At 42.3% G+C, this 26,996-nt stretch overlaps 1 protein-coding gene across 4 annotated transcripts; it reads left to right on the top strand.

The window, feature by feature from the left end:
* On the top strand, positions 1-26,996 carry RASGEF1B (RasGEF domain family member 1B). 4 transcript variants are annotated; one of them, XM_019293427.3, is made up of 15 exons: positions 1-156; positions 6,605-6,763; positions 11,914-12,096; positions 13,583-13,705; positions 14,533-14,670; positions 17,272-17,490; positions 17,588-17,662; positions 18,961-19,056; positions 19,623-19,725; positions 20,421-20,500; positions 21,047-21,142; positions 22,598-22,693; positions 23,908-24,031; positions 24,671-24,743; positions 25,543-26,996. In XM_019293427.3, the coding sequence occupies exons 3-15, from the start codon at positions 11,920-11,922 to the stop codon at positions 25,565-25,567; spliced, it is 1,425 nt and encodes a 474-aa protein (XP_019148972.2). In that variant the 5' UTR covers positions 1-156; positions 6,605-6,763; positions 11,914-11,919; the 3' UTR covers positions 25,568-26,996. The 4 variants fall into 4 exon arrangements, with proteins under 4 accessions (XP_019148972.2, XP_010410231.2, XP_010410232.2 ...); XM_010411929.4 differs by lacking the exon at positions 6,605-6,763; XM_010411930.4 differs by lacking the exon at positions 6,605-6,763 and having other exon boundaries at positions 2-156; positions 17,275-17,490.

Below are 26,996 nucleotides of genomic sequence, written 5' to 3'. Positions count from 1 at the left end.
GACGGGAGCCGCGCTTCCCGGCGCTCCGCCTGCCGCCGGCACTGTCCCGTGGGGAGCCGAACTGAGCTGAGCTCTGCTGTCCTGTCCTGTGGATGATGCGTGCGTGAGAGCCATAAAGCAGCGTCTGGGGCCGGGAGCGCCTGCGGCCACTTCCAGGTACAGTCCGCAAGTCTGCGGTGCGTCTTGTCGGTCCATCGTCCATCCATTTATCCATCTGCGTCTTCTTCTTGCCAGCCCCGGCAGGACGGTCTCGTTCCTCCTGGTGTTTCATCTCCTTCCTGGCTACCCAGTTCTGTACAGACAGAGCTGCTCATTTTTGGGAATCAGCATATTGGGGAAGGGAGAGAGACTTCAACCCAGCAGAAGAAGCACTTGGCGGTGCAGTGATTGGGTCCTTTTCCTTGTCCCCTTCCCTGTAGTAAGATAGAACAGGGTCCTAAAACTGCACGATGTAATTTTTTTCCGTGGCTATAATCCTTGGAGAAGCTTTCCCTGCTTTTCTTTAAGCCCATCAGTTCAACTGATTGCTGTTTTTCTTGGATGGCAAGCATAAAAAAAGCACCGATTTACCTGATTGTGTTTGTAGGGCTGAGTAAAATGGGTGTGTGGGCGGGATGTGTGTGTGTCTTTTGCTGGGTATCTGATGAGTGTTAACTGTGGTAAAACTCAGGTTCCTGCGCTGTGCGAAGTGGCAGCAGTTCAGGGGTACGAGGAGAGTAAGGACTGATAAATGACCCAAAATCAGTGTTAAATGACCCAAGACCAGCGTGTTGCTCGTCGTGCTCAGTCCAGACTGTAAACTAAGGCAGCCCTAACAAGCAGTGCCTCCCAGTCTGCCTGTGTGTAAAGCTAAATATAGCACAGAGGGGTGAGGAACTCTTTCAGGGGAGTTCCCCTGAACAGAGCAGAGCAGGGCTGACTCCTCTCAAAGGGCAAGAATGGCCTGAAAAATCAAAAGAGCCGGGAACAAAGAGGTGCTCTGTACCGCGGGCAGCTATGTTTAAGCGAGGAATGTTGAGGGGGTTGCTTTCAGTAAGATTACTGCCTTGGTGGGCTGAGATGACGTGCCATCTGTGGGAAATTGGGATTTGGGCAGGCAGGACTGGGTCCCTAGGCTGTCTCTTTATTTTGAAAGCTGAGAATAGCTTTTTGGGGTATGGCTTCCTCAGGCTTATCTTACAGCTTCCAAATGAGATGCCTTGGAGAGAAGCTGATAATCAGCTGAAAATCGATGCTAAATATACTCAAGACAAGTAGCTAACTGATGAGCTGTACTGGAGAGAACTGATAGGTGAGACCAAGCTCTGATTTTGGATAAGCAGTGGGGATATCACTTCTTTGAACAGCAGGACTGAAACAGGCCACTGTAGGATTTGTTAAATCGTTGTAAAAGAGGAAAGAAGTTATTGATTTAGCAGGGGTTAAGTTCACAGCTGTGCCAGACACTGAGTAAAAAGCTTTTTTTGTATGGTGCGCTGAATCCATGTTGGTTTATATTCTGCGTGGTTTCTTTCTGCTGAGGTTTTGGGGCACAGCACAGTGTGTTGTTGCCTGTGCTCCAGTTGTGTGGGTTATCTAAACAGCCCTTGGGGATTGCAGAGTCACGGCACCTGTTCATGGTCTGCGGGGTGAGCTACTGTCACACTGTGTCAGAAGTGACAGGCACAGTTCAAGCCAGGAGCAGCATCAATGAAGGAACGTGAACTGGAAAAGCTGACAGCGTGGGGCTGTACTTTTGTAACTGGGTGGTTTAAAAGTGAGTTTTTCGTGGGGTGAAGGCAGGAAGGAGCTTTGTGTGGATCATATTGCCAGTCTGTGCTGTACATCACTGTAAGGGTCTGGGGTAATGACACGTACTGGGGCTGGTTGGGATAGATTGCCTGCATTTCAGAGGAGGAGGCAGAATTTGTGATTGCACATACTTAAGCATTTTTTCCAAATGTTAGTAAACACACAGGTGTACTCTGCAAGCACTGACAAGTGCCCTCTGTTTGGCATGGGTATGAGGGACTGAGCTACATCATCTAGTAAACACTGATAGAAAATGAGCTTGTAAACAAAACTTCCAGAGAGCATTTTGCAGCCGCAGCAAGACAATACGTAATTTACAAACAGGAGGCAAAGACTCCAGCTGAAAGCTATAGCTAATTTCTCCTCTGTTCTAGCTGCTGTAAGAAGTAGTATTAAAAAACTAAATCACTACAGTGAGGAACCTGAATGGGGGGCATTTAGTATGGCTGTATTTCTAAATGGAATATGTGCAGGATCATGACAACAATCCAGCTCACTCTCCCTAGGCGGCTCCAGAATAGCACTGCATGACTCAGGTCCATGCATTCTGACTATTTTGATTTGATTCATTAAAATGCATCTTCTTCCCGGAATAAAATGTTCCCCAGATCACCTGCTCCTCCCATGGGGTCGGGTACTCAGCTTGCTTCTTGTCACATCTGGAAATAGGGCCAGAAATACCAGATAATACACCTGCAGAGAGGAGCCTGGGAGCTGTGAGGCGGCGTCATCCAGCACAGTGAGACATTTGGATTCATAAGGAGTAAGACAGAGGATAAATCAGCTTGAGTCAGATTGGGGAGTGGGGTATTCTCTGAGATAATTGCTCTCATTGATACAAGGCTAGGTGCTTTCTGCATGAATGTAGCGTGCTGAACTGACAGTACTTGTCCATCAGGACTAGAGTTGACCCTCCCTTAAACATCCTGCAGGGATTCAGACACTATTAGGCCATGTTGGCAATGATCTTTTCATGGCCCAGCGTGGTGTACATTTGCTCAATACCATACCTACTGGGTGGTGACTTAATAAGTGTAATTGTTCCAGGCAAGGAGCATTTGACCATCGATTGCAAAGCCCAAGGGTCCACCCTCAGTCGAGCACGGGAACTGCTGCTGGGTCTCAAAGGCTGACACAAACCAGCAGTGGCAGCGTGTGAGGGGAGGAGATTTCTGCTATGGCCCTGCCCAGACTGGGGAAAAAGCACTTTTCAGTCATTTTGGCTATAATGTGCTTCTCTTTGATTCCCCAAGGAATCAGTCAAGCTGATTGCGGACGACTGTTTTACAAGCCTTCTGTACCTCAGACCCAGCTCTGTTCTAGAAGCCACTGGCTGATACCCAGCCTAGATATAAATGAGTGTGAGCAAAGTCTAACTGATGCAGATACGGAGTTGTACTTCCTTTCTTAACTGCCGAAGTGGAACCATCCATTTTTATCTTCAATCTAGGCATTGGGAAGTGGGTTTTTTGTTGTTGTGTTGGTGGTTTTTTAACTGAAGTATTTCTGTTGCAGAAAATGTAAATATACTGCTTTCAACCTGCTGTATGTTGAAGTGTCAGTAAAAATTCTGTACTATTTATGGAAATATAAGGACTCAGCAACTGGGGAAAAAAAAGATTATATTAATTGTTTGCCTTAAAACCAGCATTTTTTCTGCATCATCTAAATGGCAAAGAGACATTTGGCAATGAGGTTTTAGGAAGAAACAGTTAAATGAAATTTAGTACTGTTATTTAACACCACTATAGCTTGCTGTTGTAAATTATAACTTGGCTGCCTATTATGATTACAAAAGGGAAAGGTGTTTTCTTTTGAAGTGTACTGTAGGTTGCACCAAAAGGCCAAGCATGGATATCTGCAAAGAGCAACAGTTTGGGGATTCAGATTTGATGAGGATTCAGATTTGAAGAAGGAACCATGTCAAGAGAGCTTCATGCTTAAGGCTAGTACTGTGCTCCTGGCAGTACTATATGATACACCTTCTGTACACCTTTTGAAAAAAGATCTTAGTGCATAATGAAAGGAAATAACCCCATACTTATCCCTCTTTATAGTGTCAAGCAGAGGAATGCAGTAATGAGAAACTGAGTGACTTGACTAAAGCCACGTGAGGAGCTTGTAGCAGAGTCAGAAGCAGATCCAAACTACCAGCTGCCAGGTCTAAGCACTGAAATAATGCTTTTTCTGTTGACTGTGGATGGATACATGACCAGCTCTTGATGAAGCTGGTTATCACTCTGAAGTGGCCCAGACCCACACTTAGCTACTGACCATGCAGATAGAGAAGGTGGGTCTTTCGGCTTTGATCACCTGGGGTGGGTTAGGATTACATCCCTGTCACATCCCAGGGTTCACATCCCTGCCACATAGAATGGATCACGCTCCCCAAGGTTAGTGAAAGTCTAATACCACAATGATACTCTTCTGGTGATAGTGTAGAGGAAACTTCTCCCATCTCTGTTGAAAACATCAAATTTCAGTTTCGTCACTTTGGAGTACGCAGGAGGCACAAAGCATGCTACAGAAATGATGCAGAGTGCAGAACTCTCTAGATACAGAGCTACAGGACTCATGTCAGAGTTCTGATTCATGGTGGGGGTAGCATAGCATGGATGGCATCACAGGCCTCATCTGTCCACCCCACCCCACGCCCCATTCCTGGACATCTCAGCCGCCCTGAATCAGCTGCTGAATCACTCGTTTTACAGTGGGATGTTTTGGAGTAAAACATCGCCACTGTTCACTTGCCTTCAAACTCCTGAGCTCAGAACTACAGCAATCCATCAGCTGATTGAGGAGCTGCCACTCAGCAGTGTGGGAGCTGGGATGGTGAACTGCTCCAGGCTGTGGAGCTCTGCATCTTGCTGGTGGACGGCAGCCCTGACAAACCAGTCTGCAGCTGGCTGAGTAGAGAGGTGGGAATTTAGTCTTTTAAGGCTGTAATATTTAAGTACAAATAGAGCAAATGGCAAAACTGTTCTATGCTTCACTGAGTGCAATAAGTGGAATGCTTTGTGCTTCTCAAATCCCCACCCTGCTTCAGTAATGTAAAGAAGTGTAGGGCTTTAGTAGCATTCTTGTGTTTTCTTTGCATTTAATACACTTCTACTCTTATGCCAAAGCTATCAATTTTGCCATCAGCAGTTGCAGCCAAATTATTAACACTTTGCACTGGCCAGCCAGTAGATTGTCTGCCTTTCCTGATGGTGTTTGATTTGGGACAAAATTCAACACACAGGACTGAGGCTTGTGCATTAGTTTGATTTTAAACAAAGTGCTTGGAGGACAGTCCAAATTTATGAATTTTTGTGACAGAAATGGATTCTGCAGTGAGGGGAAGGAGAAGTTGTTTCTTAATATGATCCCTGTATTGGTTTCCTTGCTTTCAGTCCAGCTGCCTGCTCATAAATTTTGGTAGAAGAGAGTAGCTGTATGTGTTGTCTGTTGTTTAAGATGGGAGATATTTCATTGAATCCTTTGGCTGGCCTGAGACTCTTGTGCCTCTTTTTCCATTTCATTCGTTCTGTAAATCCCTCAAGTTTTGCAGGAGTCACTATGGAGTATGCAATGTACTGAACTTTTCTAGAATCTCTTGTGCCTTCTGACATTTAATTACTGCTGTGCTAATCCATCATGTCACTTATAATAGATACTTATCCTGTTTATTCATGTTTTAAACTTCTCTTCTTAAACTGGGATTACCAAAATATGTACAAGGTTAAAAAACCCCACACTTTTATGAGAAAATACTTATTTTGCATTCAAATGCCAAAAGGACACCATCCAGATGAAGAAAATATCCCTAAAATTAAATTAAACTTACAAATGAAATTAACAAAAAGATTAATCAAGTGCATTGATTAAAAAGGTGATGAAGCATGCTTCATATCTTTTTAAATAATTGTGGCCTCCTCAGTTTTAACCTACAGATAGAAATCTCAGCAGCATTGTGGTCATGGGAAGAGACAAGTGCTTTAAGAAATAATATGTTATAGGTGTGGTAGCCTTCCAGTGTCATGTGGTTCGAGGCTGTTACTTTTGTGTGTCCAGCAACACAGACCGATTGTATCATGTGTTTTATTTGGGAGGAGCACATTCCCTGTCCTTGCCGCGGACTGAGTAATTTTCCTGCAGCTGGGATTTTTGCTGTGAGGCAGTCTGCCTGCATGTGCTTGTCTGGCACTGCAGCAGTGCTGTCACAGCCACCCTCAGCATCACTAGACTCACTCTTTCTGCCCCACTGAAGAGGATGAGAGAGGATAGAAGGGGAGCTGAGTTGTGGGGCTTAAGCAGGGAACGTGGATTTGCAGCACATCAGCAACAAAGAGGAACGTGTTTGTTCCCTTCCCTTTTACTAAGTTTGCAGATTTGGAGAAATTCAAGGCATTCTTAAACCCCCCACAACGTTCCTAATGCTCCCAAGTAAACACACAAATGTATTCATACCCATCATACCTTTGCAGTTCAGAATCCAAGGACTTTAATTTCGAGTCATTCAGGATTCACTTAATTACTGTGCCAAAGTTCTCATACGCGAATGATCAGTCAGCAGTGTTGCATCTGACCTTCCCACATCATTGGCTGGGTCTATTTATAGACCCAAGAAAGATGCACATTCAGGGGGAAAATGCCTCTACTTGAAATTCAGTTCCTGGTTTATTCTTTGCTTACTAGGGTTTTTAATTTTCCTTTGCAGGCTATTGTTGCTCAGGTGATTTTTGGAAAACTACAAAATTGCTCATCCTCTGCTGTTTTAGTGAGAACCAAAAAGTACTTTACGGCTCAGTCGGGTTTCTTATGTCTACCTCAGGTCTTTCCTTGCCCTACCAGCAACTGTGCAAGATGTATTTTCTACTGTTAAGCCACTGTCCAGCATGGATAATATTGGTCCTCTTGTTCCTCTGGGGTGGATTCCTTAGGAGAGGTTCCTAATCTTCCTCTTGATATCACTCCTCTTTTCATCTCCTGTGTGAGTATGAAATAATATTTTGTACTCTTGCCTCTTAAAAGATACAGTTATTATAAGAACTGTAAGATAAGAAGTAATAAGTAATATTAGAAGTAAGAAGTAATTCTAGGAAGGAATTGGTTGAAGTTGGTGCTGAAGTCACACTCAGAGAATTGTATAGCAAATTCTTCACGAAGAGTGGAAGCAAGAAGGCTTGAGCTGGGATAGTTCTGTGATCTTAATTTCTGCAAGTAAGGCACATGGAACACCCATCTTGGAGTTTTTCAGGTTTCTTATCTCCTCGGTGGCTTTGGCTCTGTAGAATTTCCCTTTACCTTTCAGTGCAAAAAACCCGAAAGCTTTGTGAGCAGAGCGCACACAGGGCAGAGCTGTGTGGAATGCGGTGGGTGGCCTCTGTGTCTGGTACGCGTTTGTTTTGGGCAGCCTGGGTGAAAGGATCGCAGCTGCTCCGGCCAGCGAGGCAGCTTTATCGAGGGCCTGGCTCAGATGCCTCTACACAAACACGAGTAGTATGGGGAACAAACAGGAGGAATTAGAGACGTGCAGGTGCCTGCATGGGCGTGATTCCGCTGGCATCACGGAGACGTGGTGGGGTGGCTGCTCTGGCTGGAGTACTGGAATGGAAGGTTGTTGTAGGCTTTCCAGGAGAGGCAGGCCAGGGAGGGCAAGGAGCGGGGGCAGGCCCGGAGGAATACGGAGGAATTGTACAGACAGCTAGGGATGAGGTTAACAAAGCCAAGGGCCAGTTAGAATTGAGTCTGGCCAGAGATGTCAAAGACAACAGGAAGGGTTTCTGTAGGTATGTTGCTAACAAAAGAAAGAGTAGGGATAATGAGGGCCCTCTCTGGAACTCGGCTCCTGCAGGAAGTCAGTCTTTTGTTTTGCCCTGCCTCAGTTTTACGATGGCATCCTTAATAACAATGGTGGATGGTAATCACCAGCTAAATGTGGCTAAGGGTTTCTGATTGTATAGGGAACAGCTCTGAGGGGATGTAATTGCATTTCTCAAGTTTGCATCTTTTAAGGGAAGGTGTGGCTTGGGACTCCTACCACTCCTCTGCCTGAGGGATGTAGTGTGGGAGAAAACTGTACCTAACAAACAGAGGAGCTGAAAACGTTTGGCAGTGGCTTTAAAGGCACCTTTTATGGCTACTACTGAACTTCTCAGTGGGTGCTTCTATAGAGGATACAAGCTTTCCATATTGTTGGCTTTGTTGTATGAATCTCATGTGCAGCCTGAGCTCTTTAATATAAATGAAAACAAACCAATGCAACCTTCCACTGTTTATAGTAGAAAACAGATTTTTTTTTTTTTTTTTTCCTGTTGCTGAACATAAAGGTTTGGACAAGCACTTGGCAGCCTGGAAGCTACATCTGATTCCTTTAGTTCTGCCAAACTGAAACTTGACTCCTGCAGGACATGGTGGGGGTTTGAGCACATCGTCTTTGGCTCTGACTTCCTATTTACAGTGCTGTTACTGGGAAGGTTGAGACTTCTTTCTTGTCAGAGGCTACTCAAAGCCAGAATATGGACCTCAATGCCCAAGGTGTCATGTTCTCCATAATGATATTAAATGCAGAAAAAATGTTGTATTCTTCTTTCCACAGTGCAGAGTTATTGACTTCTCTGTCACACAAGAGGATCACTGGTAAAGCCAGGAAATTATTTCATTGCTCTTTCCTTCAAGTCGGATCTTTAATGGAAAAAAAAAAATAGGCAAATAAAAAAAAGAAAGCCACTCTTTTCATTCTTGGAAAAAAAAAAAGAAAAGAAATAGGGAAGAGATAAGTGGGTTTCCATGTGATTGATAGCCAAATGTTTCCAAAGCCCAGTTAAAAAGTTCCAGTTTTTAACTGCCAGGATGTTTTTCACTGGGAGAATATTTCGTGTCTTTTTTTCCAATTCCTGCTCATCAGATCTTGCCCTGCTGTGCTTTATCAACAATATTTTTAGGTCCCAAGATCCCTCTGCTCTATATGCCATGGATTTGTGGACCATTATCTGCTCTGTAACCAAATTTCAGTTCCACTCAAGTTATTCTGAAGGCAGGGTTTGGCTGAAGCTTTAGCCAAAGAAGCTTCTAATTAGAATTAAGCATGCTGCTTTGTGTCTCCACCTCCAAATAAAATACAGCAGAGGAGTCAAGGTCAACATAATAAAGGAGTCATGCTGGAAAAGCACATGTGTTGTATGAATCATCCCGTTGGCTATGCTGTATTTATCTCTGTCACACTTCGATATCATCCCTTTTCATCACATGGAGAGCATGTCCTGTGTCGTGTTCATTTCCAAGTGAAATCCAGTTCTGGCCATACAGAACATCACCACGACTTGGTGTCTCCCTAAAGCAGGACTGAGCCCTCTCTGTCGAGCAGCTTCCAGAAACACATAACATACAAGTGAGACAATATGTACCCTTTGGGACAAACTTCTGAGAATTTTATTTTATGGTTACAAATCTGTACATCTGTTGATGGCCTGATGATTTTTTTCCTTCCTGTTGATGAGTCAGTAGGTGATTCTGTGTCTCCAACATGTCTGATTTCTGTGGTGAGGGTTGCATGGAATCAAAATTTCTGGCTAGATCTGGCTAAATCCCCTGCAGATTCCAGTCTCACCCTGAATTGGGCTGTTTTGGTTAATACGAGATCTGGGTTGAAACAACTACTCTCCTTGGTTTTTCACAAGTGCTAATATTGATGTCAAGTTGTTTTGCAGATGCAGACCAGCCTTTCTCACTTCCCTGTGGAGCCTTACCGTGGAGCTACAGTGCTACAAATGTTTGGTGGATGGCAGTGTTTACACACTGTTCACTGCCACTTGTGTTTTGACTGAATACACTGTAGCTGAAAAGAATTCTGAATTTTGGTGCAAACAGGACATCTCTCAGTGCCAGTGGACTGAAGAATATTTTGGAGTTGGTTCAAGTCTCTGGCTTTACATACACAGTATGAAAACCTAGGAAATGCTGCAGAAGGTTCCTGTCAGCTCCTCAGTAACGTTTTGTTCCTTAAACTGAGTTAGCCTTGCAAGGAACCTGAAAGACCAGGAGTCTTTATGCATCAGAATACTTTATTGGTGCAGAGCACGGCCGTGGTAGGGTTGCACCTCACCTACCCAGTAATTTGAACTCTCTGGTACAGGAGCCTGTTAAATTCGGAGCTGCATTTCACACTCTTAGGGCTGTGGCACGTGTATTTACTTCATTCTTCTCCCAGATCACTGGGATGAATGGAATTGAATCGCTGCTTGAACAGCTGCACAGAGTGTCTAATGTCACTTTTCAGACATGGAGACTTTTCAGTCTTTCCCATTTTGATGCAGGTATCTTTTGGCACCTCTCAAGGTGGGATTAGCACAGGTCGTGTAGTCTAGGAGGCTCTCTCCACTGTCCTTTGCCTTTGTTTTCGGCTTTCTCTTACTGTTTATTTACTGAACCACTCAGGCTTGTGCTGGTTTGAATGTCTCCATTGTCTGGACACACTGCCAGCAGCAGCAGCAAGTCTGTGTGGTGCTTCAGGTCCAAGCTAAGGAATCTGGCTAATAGCTTAATAGCTTCTCATCTCCACCGAGCTCACTCTGAAAAGTGCTTTATTGTGGGTTGGGGAGCACACAGATGGCAGCACGCTATTTATCTCCAGGCTGTCACATCACTAGCTGTTCTCAAAACGGGGTGCCTTCACAGGCTGGTGTTTGCTGAGGTCTATGGCTTTAAAGAGCCTTTTCCCGAATAGGATTTGATACAATGGAGAGAAAAGAAACAGCATCTGCACTTACAATGGTGGCTCAGCGGCGTTAATGCTTTTCTCATGCACACGTACATGCTCTGTCAACACATGAGCACGGCAGCGTGTGGATATCATCCTCTCAGTTTGATCTCCCTTGCCTCTAAGTTGTAAGGAGGATTGGAAGCAAAGTTTTTCTGTCTCTCCCTGAGTGCCCATCAGCACCCACAGCCCAGTAACTGCTGCAGGAGAGTTAAAACCAGCATATTAGTGGTTAAAACTGGGCACAAACTTAGCTTGCCATCGAGGCTATAAAAACCTAAGTTCCTTAAACTGACAAGAACTGCTACTCCCAGAAAGCAGAGAAGGAGGGAGAATGAAGGCGTTTATAACTCAACACTCAAGCAATCAGAGAGATTTTATCTTTTGGCCTTTTCAGATCCTGCATTACCAAAAGAGCTCTTGGGTGGTCATGGCCCCTTGCTGCCCACCCACTGCTCTGAATGACTGAACAGCCTGCAGCACTGACTGATCTTTTCCTTGGAAAGACATTTTGATTCCACAGGCACTGAGATGCAGACTGATGAGTAATTGCTTTATTTTTCCTAAAGCTAGAAAACACAGGGCTGGATTTTTCACATTTTCACAATATTTGGGGAGAAGATTTAACAAAACTCTTGAGTCTGGTCTCATCTTTTATATCATTGGTGAACTTGGACAACAGTGGTAAGCAACTGTACACAGGCAAGTTTTTCCAAAATTTCCGTAGAGCCACTCAGAGGGTAGGTGGAGGCTGATGCACTGAAGCATCAGGCTTTAGCCTGGATCACACCTGTCACAGTGTTACTGGGAAAACCAAGCACCAATTTACCAGGGTGGAGTTCGGAAATGGGAGGTGTGGGATTGCAGTTACATGGCTGTCGTGTTGCATAAAGGGGACTGTCCTCTCACATAACCCCTTCAGGGCTTCACTTCAGTCTGTCTCCTTCTGTACTGGCTGGGGGGGGTGTCAGCCTGGGACAGCCTGAACACACTTCCCCATCAGAGTGCTGCTCTTTGGGAGCTATTGTCAGGATTTGCCCAAAGCTGTCAGTGACCATTATGCCACATCCCCAAAAGCTTTATGAAAGTCGGAGTTCCCAAAGCCTGTCAGGATTCTTGTACCTCCTTCTAACTCTTAGCCTGCATGTCTTATGTGTCCTTTAATAAAGAAACAGCAAGATAGAAAAGAAGCACCTGGCAATTGTGACAGGCAGTGATGAAAGCCTGTGTTGGCACTTTCCAGGCTTGAAAACAGTCTGCAAGTAACCCATGGTGTGACACTGGCTTTTCTTCCTAGTGCAGTACTACCTCTGGAAGATAGAAAACCCCTTACACTGTACCTTCTGTGAATTATCCCTTATCTCTTTTGTGTGTCTCCTCAGGGAAAGATGCCACAGACACCTCCCTTTGCAGCGATGTTTGACAGCAGCGGCTGCAACAGGAACCTGTATCAGACAAAAGAGGACAACTGTGGAGGGCTCTATTACCACGACAACAATCTCCTGTCGGGGTCTCTGGAAGCTCTGATCCAGCACTTAGTACCAAATGTGGATTATTATCCTGATGTAAGTTACACACCCAGCTAACTGTATGGCCAAGCCTGATGCATCTCCTAAAGGGGAACTTTCCCATGTGCAGCAAAAGCAGAATGTGTCACATCCAATGGCTAAGGAAAGGGTTCAAGTGGCTGCCCAGCAGTGATAAGATAACTTGTGCTTTACCTGAGTGCAGCATGCAATAACTCACCTAACCTAGGAAGTCGAATGCGTTATTACTCCTGTTGTAAGGTGAGCAACCCTGGTGACTCATTTATAAAGCATGCACCTAGACTGGCTTGATGCTTGATGGATTGTGTGTACCACTGAGCCTCAAAAATCTGCCAGGCAAGCTGAAAAGAAAGGCATGACCACCGTTGTGACAGAATGAAAGTATTTATTGCAAAACCAAGCAATTTTTGATGCACATTTCCCGTTGCTCATCTGAGGTCCACCTGTATTGTGCAATTAGCAACCAAAACATTGGACTAGTACCACACTATTTGGGATCAGCAGAGGCTGGATGTGAGAACAGGACATTTGTCATCTGAGAATTATTGGCCTTTCTAGGCACACCCATGCACTGAGACTTTTTCTATAATTCTTAGAAAAGAAGATAAAAAAGAATGATATCAAAAGGTGGCAGGAAAGGGCAGTTGGGGATAACTGGTGGGTGATGAAACTGGAGCTCTGCTTGTTGACATGCTCCTGCTGAAGACATAACTCTGCTTATATTCAGCTTCTGTTATTTCATAGATCTGTTCACATTTCCAAGATAGGATCTTTTTTAACTTGGATCAGAATTAACAGCAGCACAGGACTGTGCTTAAGCTAGAGCTTGTCCATTAATGCTTAGTGTAAACTTCAAATATGTAGCAATTCAGACACTGCTTGGTCAAACATGATGATTTATTCCAAGTTTCTAGAGCCATAACACTGTAGAGTCTTTCTAGAGTGGGTGCCATAGATACGTAACTACTGGCAAGGAGGAACGTGGAATGGATATTCTGAATATCCATCTCACACTGAGTTCAAATCATGATATATGGAAAAACAAAGCAAAATAAGGATCTGCTTCTTGTAACCTCAGAATGAGTTACTGATTTTTATTCTGTAAAATTAAGCTATGTAGTTCCCTCCACTTTCAACCAGGAGCTAAAGCTTTACTGTAGAGCAAGAGAAGAAGAGTTTAAATTTTATTCTGAGTAATTTCAGGTAATGAGCTTGCAATAAGGCTATGTGCAATAGGAGAGCTAAACCACCTCTGCCCTGCCTTGTTTTGGTTTAATCTTGCATAACTTGGCTCAAGCACAAACTTATAATACTGGTTCTGGAGCAATGATAAGTGTTAAATTAAATGCTTACCTCTGCAGTAATTGCTTTTGGCACAGCCACATGTAGAGTTTTGTTCTGCAGATAGGAAAGTATCAGGAGCAGATTTTTCAGGAAGGCATTTCGAGAAAATATAAAAAATGCTGGTAATTTATGCCTTTCTCTGTCTTCCTCTTGCTTGCAGAGGACGTACATCTTCACCTTCCTTCTCAGCTCCCGTCTCTTCATGCACCCATACGAGCTCATGGCCAAAGTCTGCCACCTGTGCATTGAGCAGCAGAGACTCAGCGAGCCTGGCCTGGACAAGGTAAGATCCCACACCCTCAGGGGCTTCCCAGATCCCTGCCCAAACCAAAATGCTGCTATTCAAGAGAGTCCTCAGCAGGATTGAACAGATTGAAAACCCAACACAGGCAGCTAGAATTTGACTCTTTATTCGCTGAGATTCATGGGGAATTTCCACACTGCCCAGTCTGTCCTCCATGAGGGCTGCTGCTTCTGCTGCGTTGTTTGTTTTGCCAAGACAATCTCTGAACCAGTATCCTGAGCAGGCCAAAATCTGCCCTTTGAAAGTCCAAGGCAGAGGTTTTATTGACCCCCCTCCTTACTTCACTGAGAATCAAAAATCATTTAGTGGTCACTATGCCCAAGGCAGCCTCCCACCACCACATCTCCCACCACCACATCTCCCACCACCACATCTCCCACCACCACATCTCCCACCACCACTCCCTCTCTCTGTACAAAGGTTTCTCACTATAAGGTGTAGTGCATACGTAAGTCTTGGCACAAATTAAATTTAGCACTTTCTTTGTTGGTGGTTAGTCATAAGTTGTGGAAACTCTAATCAATGCCTTGCGCTGAGACGCTCCTGATAATGACAGGAGTCACTTCCACCCACCTGAGGCCTAATTTCCAGGTCAGCTAAGCCAATGAGAGTCTCTTCATTGGCTTCCATGACCATTGGCTCTGACCTGTAATCCAATGCTGAATTAAGTTAAGCTCAAAAATTTACCTGACATTCTTACCCTTATGCTCCGCAGTGTCCTCCAGAACAGAATTCTATTTCCTTTGAGTTAGCTATTTCCTGCATTGCTGTTACATGTAACATTCCTCACTACTGTTCCCAAATAGAACTGGACACAAAAAATTGCACCAAAAATCCTACAGTTGTTGACTGAGTGGACAGAGACTTTTCCTTATGATTTCCGAGATGAAAGAATGATGAGGAACTTAAAGGAGTTGGCACAAAGAATAACCAGTGGGGATGAGGTAAGTTGTCTGCACACAAAGTTATTGGATAAAGAGGCATTCCTTTTACTGCTTTGACAGTGCTGTTAATAACGTGGTGTGGCTCTGGGTGCTTAAGAAAATTTATTATGAAGGTGCTGGTAGGCAAAAAGTTCTGTCTGTACCTAAGCCTAGGACAAAACCATAAAGCATAAGCAGATCTTTTCCAAAGTAATGGGCAATGTTCTCTCCTTCCCTAAGCCCACAGCATAATCCAACATTGTGCAGACAGGCACAACTTGGTGGATGTTAGTGTTTGTCATTTTAGTGATGCTGCTTGGAAGAAGCTAGCTAGGACAATAGCTGAGAAATCCCTATCAATGTTGATCATTTCTTGAGTAAGGTGTATTAGAATCGGGCCTTTGACCTGTAGGTCAATGGAAAAGTTATAGCAGGTTTGGGGAGAAATTTCTAAAAGAGGACTGGACCAGAAAGAATTGTCTTGAGCTTAAAGTATCAACTCAGAGGAAGTCTGTCATATTCCTTCCTGTGGATGGACCACAAAAGGAAATCACCTGACCTTTTTCTAAATCCCACTTTTCAGATGGAAGTAAAGTTCCACGTGGGTATTATGAAATAATTTGCTGCTTAACTGATGCTTGTTTTTTAAGTACTGAAATAAACTCTGCCAAAAGGCAAGGGTTATATTTACTTAGTGGAAAGGCAATTAACGAGGTTTCAGTAAGCAGATCCTGTGTAGCTGGCATAATACTACGATTGCAAAAGACACTGGAGTGGCATTTGGAAGAACCATAAACACAAATAGCAATTGCTAACTGCCATTGTGTTTCCAGTGTTCCTCAGGGACCAGTATTCCTTATATAAGCCTTTGAGTAATGATGTGGATGAGGCAGCAAAGAGCACATTAACAGGCGTGGAGGTAAGCTGGACTGGGAGGAGCTGAGAGTGCTGCCAAACACCTGGAAAGGTCTTGAGAGGCTGTACACAAGTGTGGAAAAGAGCAAACCCAAACTGAATTTGGAAGCTGAAATACATTTTGATGTTGTGAAAGTGGGGAGGGATGAAAAAAGATGGGACAAGAGAGTGAGAAGCAGTATGAAATACCAATGAAAAGGAGAACCAATTTGATGTGCAAGCTGAAGGTTGCAGGATAGCTCGAGGGAGCTTTGGACTGGGAAGAGGTAAGAGGTGTGCCCTCATTCCAGGGGTGCCAGGCTGCTTTGTTTGTAGATAGCCTTCATAGCAAGGTAAGAAACTGAAGTTCAGTTCAAGGCAAAGTAGTTGAGATTGAGGGCTCACACCCACTTGAAAAATACTCACTGGCTCACAAAAAAAGAACTGTCTAGCCCGGAGGAAGTTGAGTTGGTGGATGGAACAGTGAAATGAGAAGAGGGAAGGGTTGTCTGCAGGGAAGTTTCTGGCAATGCAGACAGTTTAAACAGTGAAAGTGAAGTGAAAGGCAGATACACAAAGCTGCTAGAAAATGTGCAAAAGGAGCAATTTTACTCTGCAGAGAACTATAAATCCTTTCTAGCTGTAGCTTTGAGGGTTTTTTGACTGAGTTTTCCTTTAGAAAGACAAAGTGAAAGCAAGTGCTGCAGTAAATTGACTTGTTCTATTGTGAACTGCTTGGAACAGTAAATGGCAACTTCCTTGACCTTGCTTTTCTACAGATCACTTGGATTTTTGTGAGTCATTACCGTAAAGGATACAAAAGAAGCAGCTTCCTACTCCTGTTCATTACAGTCCTACTTACAGCTTCTTACTCCACTTCCTGAATTATTGTACTCCAGTTCTTTTAAGAGCTGTCAGTAAGAGTCCAACAAAAAACCTCTCACCACACTAACATTGCTACTTCAAAACATCATATTTGGAAAAAGCTTTGGAGGAAAGGACAAATTCTTCAGAATAAAGGAAATATTTCTGCCTTGGACTGATCATACTATAGTGTGCAGACGATAGATTTTGGATAATCCTTTTTGAAGCCACTTAGGGTTTGCTTTAATGGCTTTAGGATGATATGTGGAATTTGGAAGCATAACCACCTTGGTTGCACAGATCTGTCTACTTAAGAGCTGAGTCCTGCTCCTACTTAAAACTGTCACTCCTGTTAACTTAAATCACTACATGGAAAGGCCTGCAAAGGTGAAAGAGAGAGATGGTTTTATTCTCCTTTTCCTCAGATTCACTGGAAGTTTTAACTCTGACTTCAGTGAAATTGGTCTTGATTTGGTGCAGAGAGAAGCAGGCCTTTTATTCATCACCGAATGGCCACATACTTAGTTTTTTTCTGTGGTCTTAAGCAGGAGAAGATGGAGTATTTTCATTTCTTGTATTTCCTCCAGTGGTGGTTGGTACTTTTCAGGAAGTGGATTGAACACATCTTTTCTGCTGTTCCTTGAGCCAGCTGAGTTAATATTGAACCTGTGAGACAATCACTGTTTAAACCCTCAGCTGGATTCCTTTTGGCCTGATGAAACATTAATATTACAAATTCACATAATAGAGCATATAAGTTGACAGCAAATACAGGTATCAGAATCCATCTGTTGTGGTGTCATGCAGGCTTTAATGCTGTCTTCTCACATTTTGGAAGTGTTTTCTGATTGTGTGATGTTAAAGCAGGTGTACCGGAAGAACGTGCAGCAGCTCCTCCAGAACCTGATTCGGAAGCTGGCCGCAGTTACCCAGTACGAGGAAGTGCTTGCAAAAATTGATGCCACCACATCCACAGATCGCCTCACGCTCCTAAAGACCAAGCCCCAGTCCATCCAGAGGGACATAATCACAGTCTGCAATGATCCCTATGTGTTAGCTCAGCAGCTGACACACATAGAGCTTGTGAGTTACTATGCTCCCAAGGATGACTTCATCCTCCCCCTTTTTGAAGTGCAGGTAAACAGGGAATATGACTTGGCTGCTTCTCTGCTTTATTTAGGAGAGACTCAATTATATTGGACCAGAAGAATTTATCCAGGCGTTTGTGCAAAAGGATCCTTTGAGTAATGACAAGGTAATGGGGCAGATCTGGAGCAGCTCTGAAATGCAGCATTTACCATCAGGTGCACCATGAACTGGAAGTGAGGTCCAGCAATAAATGAGGATCAGTAGAAAACAAGCTTTAGTATTCCCATTAAACATTTTGTTAATGTTTTTTTTTCTTTCTGGAGGACAATTCCTGAAGCTCCAGAGCTCAGCCAACATACTGACTTAAATGAACACATTTCCTGGGTTTTTGGCCTTAAGCTAAGGGAGAACTTAATCCTGTGAATGTTTTCCCCAGGCTGTGTATGCAGCCTACAGTTGGAAGAGGCTGAGTTTAACTTTGGCTTCTGCATTATTCATTTTCAACACCTATTCTTCCTTTTAGTAAACTGAGCTCTTTGCAGCCAAGTGGCACATGGGGCAGTTTGCAGGCAGAGCAGACATAGCAAAAAGGGTGCAGAGGGCTCTAGATCTATGTGAGATGGAGGGCAAACATGCAGTGTTTTTAACCAGCCATGATGGAGTTGTCATCTCCTTGAGTGCTGTTTTCAAAATTATTTAATTTTTATGTTTTTCAAGATGACTTAACCTCTGTAAATAAACTGTGACAAAGTCAGTCCATTAAAACTTGAATTAACTTAAAATGACACACAGAATAGAATGATGCAAGTTTACAGTTTGATGTTCAGTCAGATGGTCTCTGAAACTGATTTTGCAGACAGAGATAACTGAAACTCCTGTCCACCCCTTTTTATGCAGCCCTGAGATGTGGTGTGGGAATGATTCCAAGATGATACAGAATAGCACTGCTCAGGAAAGGGAGAATCCAATCAAAATGATATAGCTGATCTCCCAAAGTTAGGATGCAGTATGTCCATATGTCATCAACAGCCAAACATAATGTGCCTGGCCTCTGTTTTCCTGCTGCACTTGCAGAGACCTTAGTGTTGTATTTACACTATCAGTGGGACAGGAGTAAGGACTGAAACAGTGTTCATATTCAAGGGAGCGTTATGCAGATACTTAGCCCTGATTGTTTGCTTAAGTCTCTCCTAGGTCCTTAAAGCATCCTGGTAGGACTTAAAGCACATGGTGGATTCCACATGCCTGCTCGGGTGCTTTACTGGCCACCAGCTCAGAAGGAAGTTACACATGCTTGAATACTATCACTGCTGCTTTCCCTCTAAGCTTTTTGTCAGTTTGGGTAATTTGAGTTATTCCTGGTTACTTGACAGTGTTTGGGAATGGCAAGGCAGGAAGCCAAAAGGTCTCGTAGGGAAAAGACAAAAATTGTGCTAAAAGTTGCTATTTTTCTTCTGTCCATAGAGCTGCTATGGAGATCGAAAGAAGACTCGCAATCTTGAAGCCTATGTGGAGTGGTTTAACAGGCTCAGTTACTTGGTTGCAACAGAAATCTGTATGGTGAGCAAGGACTTTTTGTGCTGAAAGGTTTTGTTTAGTAATCTAAAACTGTGAAGCCTTTTCAGATTTGGTGCCTTTTGGACTTTTCATTCGCTCAGTTTGTGACTGTTCACATTTGGATGCCGTCAGAGCACATCTGAAGAGGAAATAAGTTCAGTGTTTTCAGCATTATACTGGTGCCTCAGCCTTGTTCGTGTGACAGTGGTGATTTATTCTGGGTTAGCCCTTCTTGGTGCAGGAGTGTGTCTGGCCTGCTGTTCTCTCTTTTGAAAGCCCCTTGTGAATTGAGGCGCGTTCTCTCCTCTGGCTGACCCTCTGCTCTGCTCTGCTCTTCTTCATATCCTTCTTCTTGGCAAAACCTCTTTGCCTGTTGTCCTTGCTCTCTGCCTGCCCAGGATCTGGTTTGTCTTTGCTGTCCTGAATGCTTTTGAGCACGGTGGTGTGGCTTCCTCTACACGTAAAGGACAGTGTGAAGCTGTGGTACATATGGAAAAGACTTTTAACAGGGGGATGTGTCTGAGTGCTGTTTCCTGCTGAGCATAACCCTACAAATGCATCTCTTGCAGCCTGTGAAGAAGAAGCACAGAGCAAGAGTGATAGAATATTTCATCGATGTGGCACGGGAATGTTTTAACATTGGCAACTTCAATTCCTTAATGGCTATTATTTGTAAGTATGTGCACGGAGATATTATTTGATCCATGTTTGAATCTGGATAAAGGAAGCAGAGTGCTTCACACAAAAGTCTACTGCTTAGCTTGGTCAGCAGCATGAAGTTGCTCAACACTGTTGTAGCGCTATGTGTGTAGCATAAATTTGGTATAAACCAAAGTTTTCATTGCAACTCTTCAGAGACTTAAATCCCTAGTTATTTAAACCAACTTCTAAATTGCTAAATTGGAATAGTAACTTTCCCTGTAATATGGAGAACTGATGTCTTCCATTGTTTCTATCACATCTTACTACTTTAAAAATTCCACACCCCTTTAAATCTGATAGGAAAACATTGGGAATTTTTTATTTGTTCTTCATAGTTAATGTGTAGTTTTCAATGAAGTATGTAAGAGATGGTGTTCAGAATGCTCATTTGAGCTTTTCTACTGTATATATATGCTTTATCAAATCCACATTAAAAAATGTCATAGCATTTTTTTAGAGCTTTCATTCTGTAAGAGATGTAAATTTTGTTTCCAACGTTGTTTTGGAATTTAAAGAAAACAATTACTCTGGTTTCTTGAGTAGGTCTGGTGAAAATATTTGTTATTGGTAATAGATTCTTTGCTTTAGAAATACTTACTAGTCCTAGCTACCTGAAAGATTTTTTTCTTTTAAATACTCCAACAATCTCTTTCTCTTATATCAAGCTGGCATGAACATGAGTCCTGTGTCTCGATTAAAGAAAACCTGGGCAAGAGTGAAGACAGCCAAATTTGATATTCTTGAGGTAAGTTTGGCTAATATTTGGACAGGATGCTGCTAATACCATTTTACTTTTAACCGCTCTAAAATGCGGGTTTGGTTTTGTTATGACATTTCATTTAGTATCTTTGTGCTCTTAGTGGATATTCTAGGAGATACAGTAAGAATTATCCAGCTGACTGCTGCTCTTCTGATTTGGAAGAAGAAAATTGAAGTTTGGTTGGTTGAGTTTTTTAATTCCCAAAGCCACCTCCTAAAAATAGCAACAACAAAAAATTGATTGACAGTTACCTTCAGGTAGTAGAGACTTTGGTCAAAGATCATGCAAGTGCAGCATTGTAAGAGTTTATGATTTATCCAAGAGACTCTGTATTGGATCCCTTGTTGTGCTGAATGGACATTTTTAAAAATGAAATTCTCTTCTGATCAAATGAGCAGATAGAGAGATGCTGCAGTCCTCTGCCAAGCTGTATTTGTGGGGCTGTTCAGAAGATCTTTTCCTATGTAAGAGTTGCTCAGTTGAAAAAGGATTGTGTGTATCTCATTATTTGTATTTTTTCATGCCTTGTAGCATCAGATGGACCCTTCTAGCAATTTCTATAATTACCGAACTGCTCTGCGTGGAGCCACTCAGAGGTCCCTGACAGCCCACAGCAACAGAGAGAAGGTGTGTTTGCACATGACTTGGCAGAGGGAAAAAGGGAAATGTGCTTGTTAAGTTGCGTGGTAAACCTTCATCCTGGAATTCTGATTCTCGGCAACTCTACCCCTGGTGGGCTTGTAAAAAGCTGCCAGATAGTTTGGTGCTGACTGGAAGTCCAAACGTTAAATGATTGCTTTGATTATTAAATAAAATAAGCCTTAGCCTTTTTTTTTTCTTTTTTCTTTTTTTTTTTTTGACACAGACCTGTATCTCACAAACCCATAACACAAATGGAAAGGCTAAGGACTGACGTGAGGTTGCTAGTAATTTGTTTTTATCGCTGCTACTTGTGCTAAACTTTCAGTAATTCATGGCTTAATGCTGAAAAACTTTAAAACTTACTCATAAAAGGTATTCTAAACCTCAAATCTAGACAGAGCTCTGGAATTGCCTTCCTGTGTACAGTCTTTAGATGCAGCATCTCAGTGGTAGTTCTTGTGGAAATGAATCAAATCGCTTCCTAGCTGCTCTCCACTTGGAAGCAGTTGCTCATCAACTCCTTATGATATTAGGACGTCATGTTGGGTTTAATAAATGTGATCTTGGAGTTCACGGAATACACTCCAGGCAGATGAAGCAAATCCACATGCAGTCTGCTAGTCTGTACTGTTGTTATACATGGAATGTCTTTCTGACTCCTAAGGATCTGTTCACATATCATTCAAAGTACCAGAAATTTAAATGTAAGAGGCTTACTTCTTTTCAGAGGAAAGTCAGTTTTAAGACTCCAAAGAAAGAACTTACAGGTATTGAAATGTGGTGCAGTGAAGTGTTCCATGGAAATAGTAAGTGGTATTTGTTTCATCCCCAGTTGCAACAAGGATGTGTAGCTGTGAAAACTTCCACAGGACAAAAAGTAAAATAGAACCATTTTAAGAAAGTAAGAATGTTCCATCATTCTCCAGAGAAAATACATTGTTCAGTTGGCAGGAAATGCTTCATTGCAAGCCAGTCAGTACCAAGTTTCCATGACTGGCATGAGCTCAGGGAAGTGTAGTTCAAAAACCATTTGTGCTGCTACCCCAATATTCCCTGCTCTACTTCAATGTGCATCTGCTTTCGTTTACTAAGCAAGTCCTGTCAAGAGAGAAAGCTACACTATGAGATACCCTACAGGAATTACGTGTATGAAATAGGTTCCTCTGAGCATTTATCTCCTGGAATCCACAAGGAAGAAGAAAAAAATGAAAACAAGAGGGGCATGGCATAGAAATAAATGAAGGAAGGACTTTCTGGAGAGACCTGTATTTTAAAATGTAGTGAATGCACAGTTTTTTGTAGTGAAAGAGAGTTGTAGAGACTTTAGTCCTTCAGTAGTTTGCTTAACTTTTGTATCACCTAACTTCCTTTCATTTTTCTCTGTAGACCATTGTGTCTTGATTCAGGACCAGACTGATAATAAAGCTGTTCTTTTCCTAGATCGTGATTCCTTTCTTCAGCCTGTTGATCAAAGATATTTACTTCCTCAATGAGGGTGGTGCCAATCGCCTTCCAAATGGTCATGTCAATTTTGAGGTAAGTAGAGCACCGAGTGGGGTTTTAATACAGGGTCAGCCCCTTTAACAGAAAACTGAGGCAGATCACAGTCCAACTTCTGCTGAAATCTGGGAGAGCAAACATAGCCTGGAATTTGAGTATATCTGTTACTTCTCAGAGGAGGTGGGAGGTAGTTAGGAAAAAGCAGTTTTATCAAAGATGAAGTGTTTATAGAAACTTTCAATATTCACAATTTTTTTAGTGGGGAAAAAAAAGCCAGAACTTCTTCCCAGTTCTGAAATTCATCTCAACATTTCAATTCACAGGTTTGTTGCAGTTAATGACAAAATCATTTAAATTAGTATTTTAGGGCTTATCTTTGATTTCCTCACATAAAATGTTCCTCCTTTGTCAAGATACATAGGCAGTATTTTCATGCATGTAAGTCTCAGATTGTCTCTGAAGAGAAACGTGATAGAGAGCAGTGAGGGAGTTTTGACTCTCTTGTCTTCCAGTAGGTCTTCTGCCCCATATTTCATGCTTGTTATCTGATTTGTTTCCTGGTGCTTTCAGTTTTCAAGAAGCCTGGGTCATTCACACGAATGTGCAGTACATTTCAGTTGTAGTCATAGGCCTGAATTAGCCTAAAGGTTCTAAAACTAGGCTGCGCAATGAGCTGGAATGTCCTTTTGCTCAAGGAATCCGTGTGCACTTGAGGCATGTTAAACTTTTATTGAAAGAGTTTATCAATTAATGACATCAGAACACTACATGGGGAGTGTTTATTTTTGGCATAAATTTCCAGCAAGAAAATAGAGCATTTCAGATTTGCTGACTGACAGGAAACATCTGGATTTTGAAATGTCAGTATTAAGCATCTGATGTGAAAATCACGATGTATGTCACTGCAAAACAAGAAGCATGAGCATCATCAAAATTTAAATTTGGGCATAAGGAGTGTTACCAGCTCCTTGAAAAAAACTAAGTGCACTTCATGATCTACTGTATTTGTATTCCCAAATAACAGCAGTTTTAAGAAGGTGAAGGAGTGGGAAGTTACCGCAGTTTGAAACAGGAACACAAAAGTTAGAAACTGAGTTGTTGAGTTAGATCATGTTCAATTCTATTGTAAAAGCCAAGGGCAATTGAAGCTTTGGTCTCCAAACCAAGATCTCTTCCTCTTTTTAAAAAAATATTCAGGGTAAGCAATGCTGTTCAATATATAGCACCTCTTCTGTTTCATCTTCTGACAGAAATTTTGGGAATTGGCAAAACAAGTCAGTGAATTTATGACATGGAAGCAAGTGGAGTGTCCTTTTGAAAGGGATTGGAAGATTCTGCAGTACTTGCTCACTGTCCCAGTCTTCAGTGATGATGGTAAGGAACTCTGGGCTCCTGCAGGGATGGTGTCACTGGCTGCTGCTTAATCTGTTTCCATGTTAAATTGTGGCTTCCTCACAGTGAGAAAAGACTGTCCTGAGACATCTCTGTCTGGCAAGAAAAAATGCTCCTCCCTTACAAATGACAGAGAAGATAAGATTTTTCTTTTATGTGCATATAATCTGTGAGAATCAACATTGATTCTGAAATAGAATGAACTAAATTGGTGTGGTGCCTCTAAATGTCATATGAAATGTATTTATATGGACTTTCAGGATACTTTGCACTAAAGGGTGCTGCTTAAAGGAAGAAAACAGGGACTTCACTGGCTACTTACAAAGCACCATGTCCCTGGGCTCATTTTATTTTCTCTTGAGTGCTTTCTTCTCCTTGTGCTTTTGAGTTTCTGCTGGTTGGTTTTTCCCCCCTCAGGGCAGTCTTTGTTCTCATGCACAGTTTGTTAGCATTGTCTGGGTGCAATTATAAGCAATGCTATACTTCCTAATGGGATTCTGAAGCCCTAATCTGAGGGATGGATAATGCATGCCTGCTTCATTTAACTCAGTCTGCTTTGCAGGGAGAGCAAATTTTAAAATGCCAGTGGGCCTAACATAATGTATTTGCTTCTGATTGCAGCACTTTACTTGGCTTCCTATGAAAGTGAAAGTCCCGAGAACCACGTTGAGAAGGACAGATGGAAGACACTAAGGTTTGTGTCAGAGGTTACCCAGATCAATAAATAAATAGAATGGGATACACAGCAAGCATCCAGCAGTTAAAACCAAATGGCATGTTATGTGTTTCAACAGATGGGGCACAGCATGGTTGTAAATCCCCCTTCCAATCTGGGACTCTTGGAAAAAATAGAACAATCGGTCTTTATCTTAAACCCTCTCAGTCCTTCTTTTCCCTAGGAAATGGGAATTAGAATAAGGAATTTTGTATTTTAGATTCTTGCGTTACTCAGTGAAGGAAGAAAATACTTTCTAAACTCCAAGAAATCCCCACTTCCTCACAAGTACTATGCAGAGATGCCTCACAGATGTTTTCACAGCTACTGCATCCCTTTCTGCACCAGCCTTTCAGACAGGGCTGACATTTGCATAAAGATCACTCTGGGGCAAATGCATTAATGAAACCAGTTAACAACTTAGAGTTCAGGCTGGGGAAAAAATATTCAGCAAAATCTTATTTTTGGCTTTTCTTCTGCCATTGGAATGCAGCCTCATCAACTCTTTGATTTTGCTAATTGTGGAAGGATGCATGAGCCATTAAGGCAGGGGGATGTAACAATTCCATCTGATTGATTTCACTCATTTTGAGGAGAAGACAGGAAGAGAGTTACATCAGGGCACAGACACTCCACATTACACAGGGTGACAAGATGAGAATCTGTAGTAACACGAATCTCAGTTTCATGGCTTCCTTATTGTAGCCACTCCGTCTGAGAGGATTTACATCATTCTAATGATTGTCCTTACCCGTTTGCATTTCCCTCTGCCTTCCAGGTCAGCGCTTCTGGGCAGAGTCTAGAGCACACCACATCTGCTGTTGCTGTGCTACATGGATTGCCAGGGGGCACGGCTTGGTTTATTTTTCTGTGCACTGAGTGGCACTCAGAACGATGAAAGATGTGCAGTCAGTTGCAATATCACCGCAGCAAAGATGAAAGAAGTTAATTCAAGAACAAACAGGCAGCTTCTCCCATCTAACAGATGAGATAAAATCACAGCCCACTCAGCTGGGATTCAGGCTGAAGTATTGATTGAGAATCATCTGAAGATCTCAGATGCTGCCTGTGAATCATTTCACAGCTGGATGGAATATTATTTCCTTTCATTTGGCTGCAGCTTGCTGCTACAAGGACTGCAGAGCTGCTACAAAGACTCACAGGAGATTACAGAGGTGAAGTATTCACCATTCCTTTCGGTGAAACCCAAGTCTGCATTGAAGAGCTCCCATTCCTAATAAGCTGAATATATCCCCGAAGTTTGGGATTGCTAAGAAGGGAAAGGACTGGACACAACAGATTGGCTGCTGAGGAGAATTTCTCCCTACCACTGCAATGGTGGCTGGGTGTTTTTTCTTTTTTCAATGTGTTTTTGAGTTGGCTGCTGGCAGGCAAACTCATTATTATTCTAAGTTATTTTAAAAATATAAAGTAATAAAAATCAAGGCTGTGGTAGAAAATACACCTTCTATGAAAAGTAGCTATGTAGGTCTACAACTTCTAGGGAGGCTTTTTCTTTTGTTCAGTTCTTTACAGCTAACCACTACGTGCTACAGACATTCTTATTTTTACTGTGCAGTTTTGTTACTCTTAATACTTTACCTTCTTCTTATATTAGGTTGAACAAAGCTGACTTTTCTAGAACAGTCTTTGAGAAACTGGCATACAAACTATGTTGAAATATGAGAGTATGTTTTTACTGAGTAATTTTTATACCTGCTTTTTTTTGAAAAGGTAACAGTGGAGAACGCAATCTCTACTTTCTATTGACTGAAATAGCAAGATGCCAAAAAGAAAAAATGAGGCTTCTTCTGAACTCCAGCTATGAACAAAACAGTCTTCCTGTGTGTTTGCTTTAGGGATTATGTTTATGACTGTGAAGTAGTTCACTGTGTTACACACCTAATAAGTTTTTAGTATCTCTGAGTACTTAGTCACTCTATCTATCCGAGAGGAACCTGATTAAAAAAATATAAAACAAAGCTGTAGCTGTAGATCACCTTGGATGCAAATATCAATAAGCAAAGTACATACTTGACCAAAAAAAAAAAAAAAACCTAGTTGCAATTATTCTGCTACTGTTATTAAAAAAAAGAAAAATGTAAGAATAAATTTATTTATTTGTTGCACTGCATCTCTTGAATTTTCAGGTAGGGTGGTTTTTATGTTCTGTCTATGCCTTTTCAGGCAAATATTTTAATTTTGAATTCTGTAGTAACATGCTGAAGCAGC

The sequence above is a fragment of the Corvus cornix genome, chromosome 4 (assembly GCF_000738735.6).
Source record: "Corvus cornix cornix isolate S_Up_H32 chromosome 4, ASM73873v5, whole genome shotgun sequence".
NCBI classification, from domain to species: Eukaryota; Metazoa; Chordata; class Aves; order Passeriformes; family Corvidae; genus Corvus; species Corvus cornix.
Note: the sequence above shows the minus strand (reverse complement) of the source record. Positions and strands in the feature narration are given on the sequence as shown.

Bases quoted from the DNA above. Each gene is read 5' to 3' on its own strand.
- RASGEF1B (XM_010411929.4), top strand. From the start codon at position 11,920: ATGCCACAGACACCTCCCTTTGCAGCGATGTTTGACAGCAGCGGCTGC. The intron at 19,057-19,622 runs GTGAGCAAGGAC...CATCTCTTGCAG, and splicing joins TTGCAACAGAAATCTGTATG to CCTGTGAAGAAGAAGCACAG. The intron at 24,744-25,542 runs GTTTGTGTCAGA...TCTGCCTTCCAG, and splicing joins GACAGATGGAAGACACTAAG to GTCAGCGCTTCTGGGCAGAG.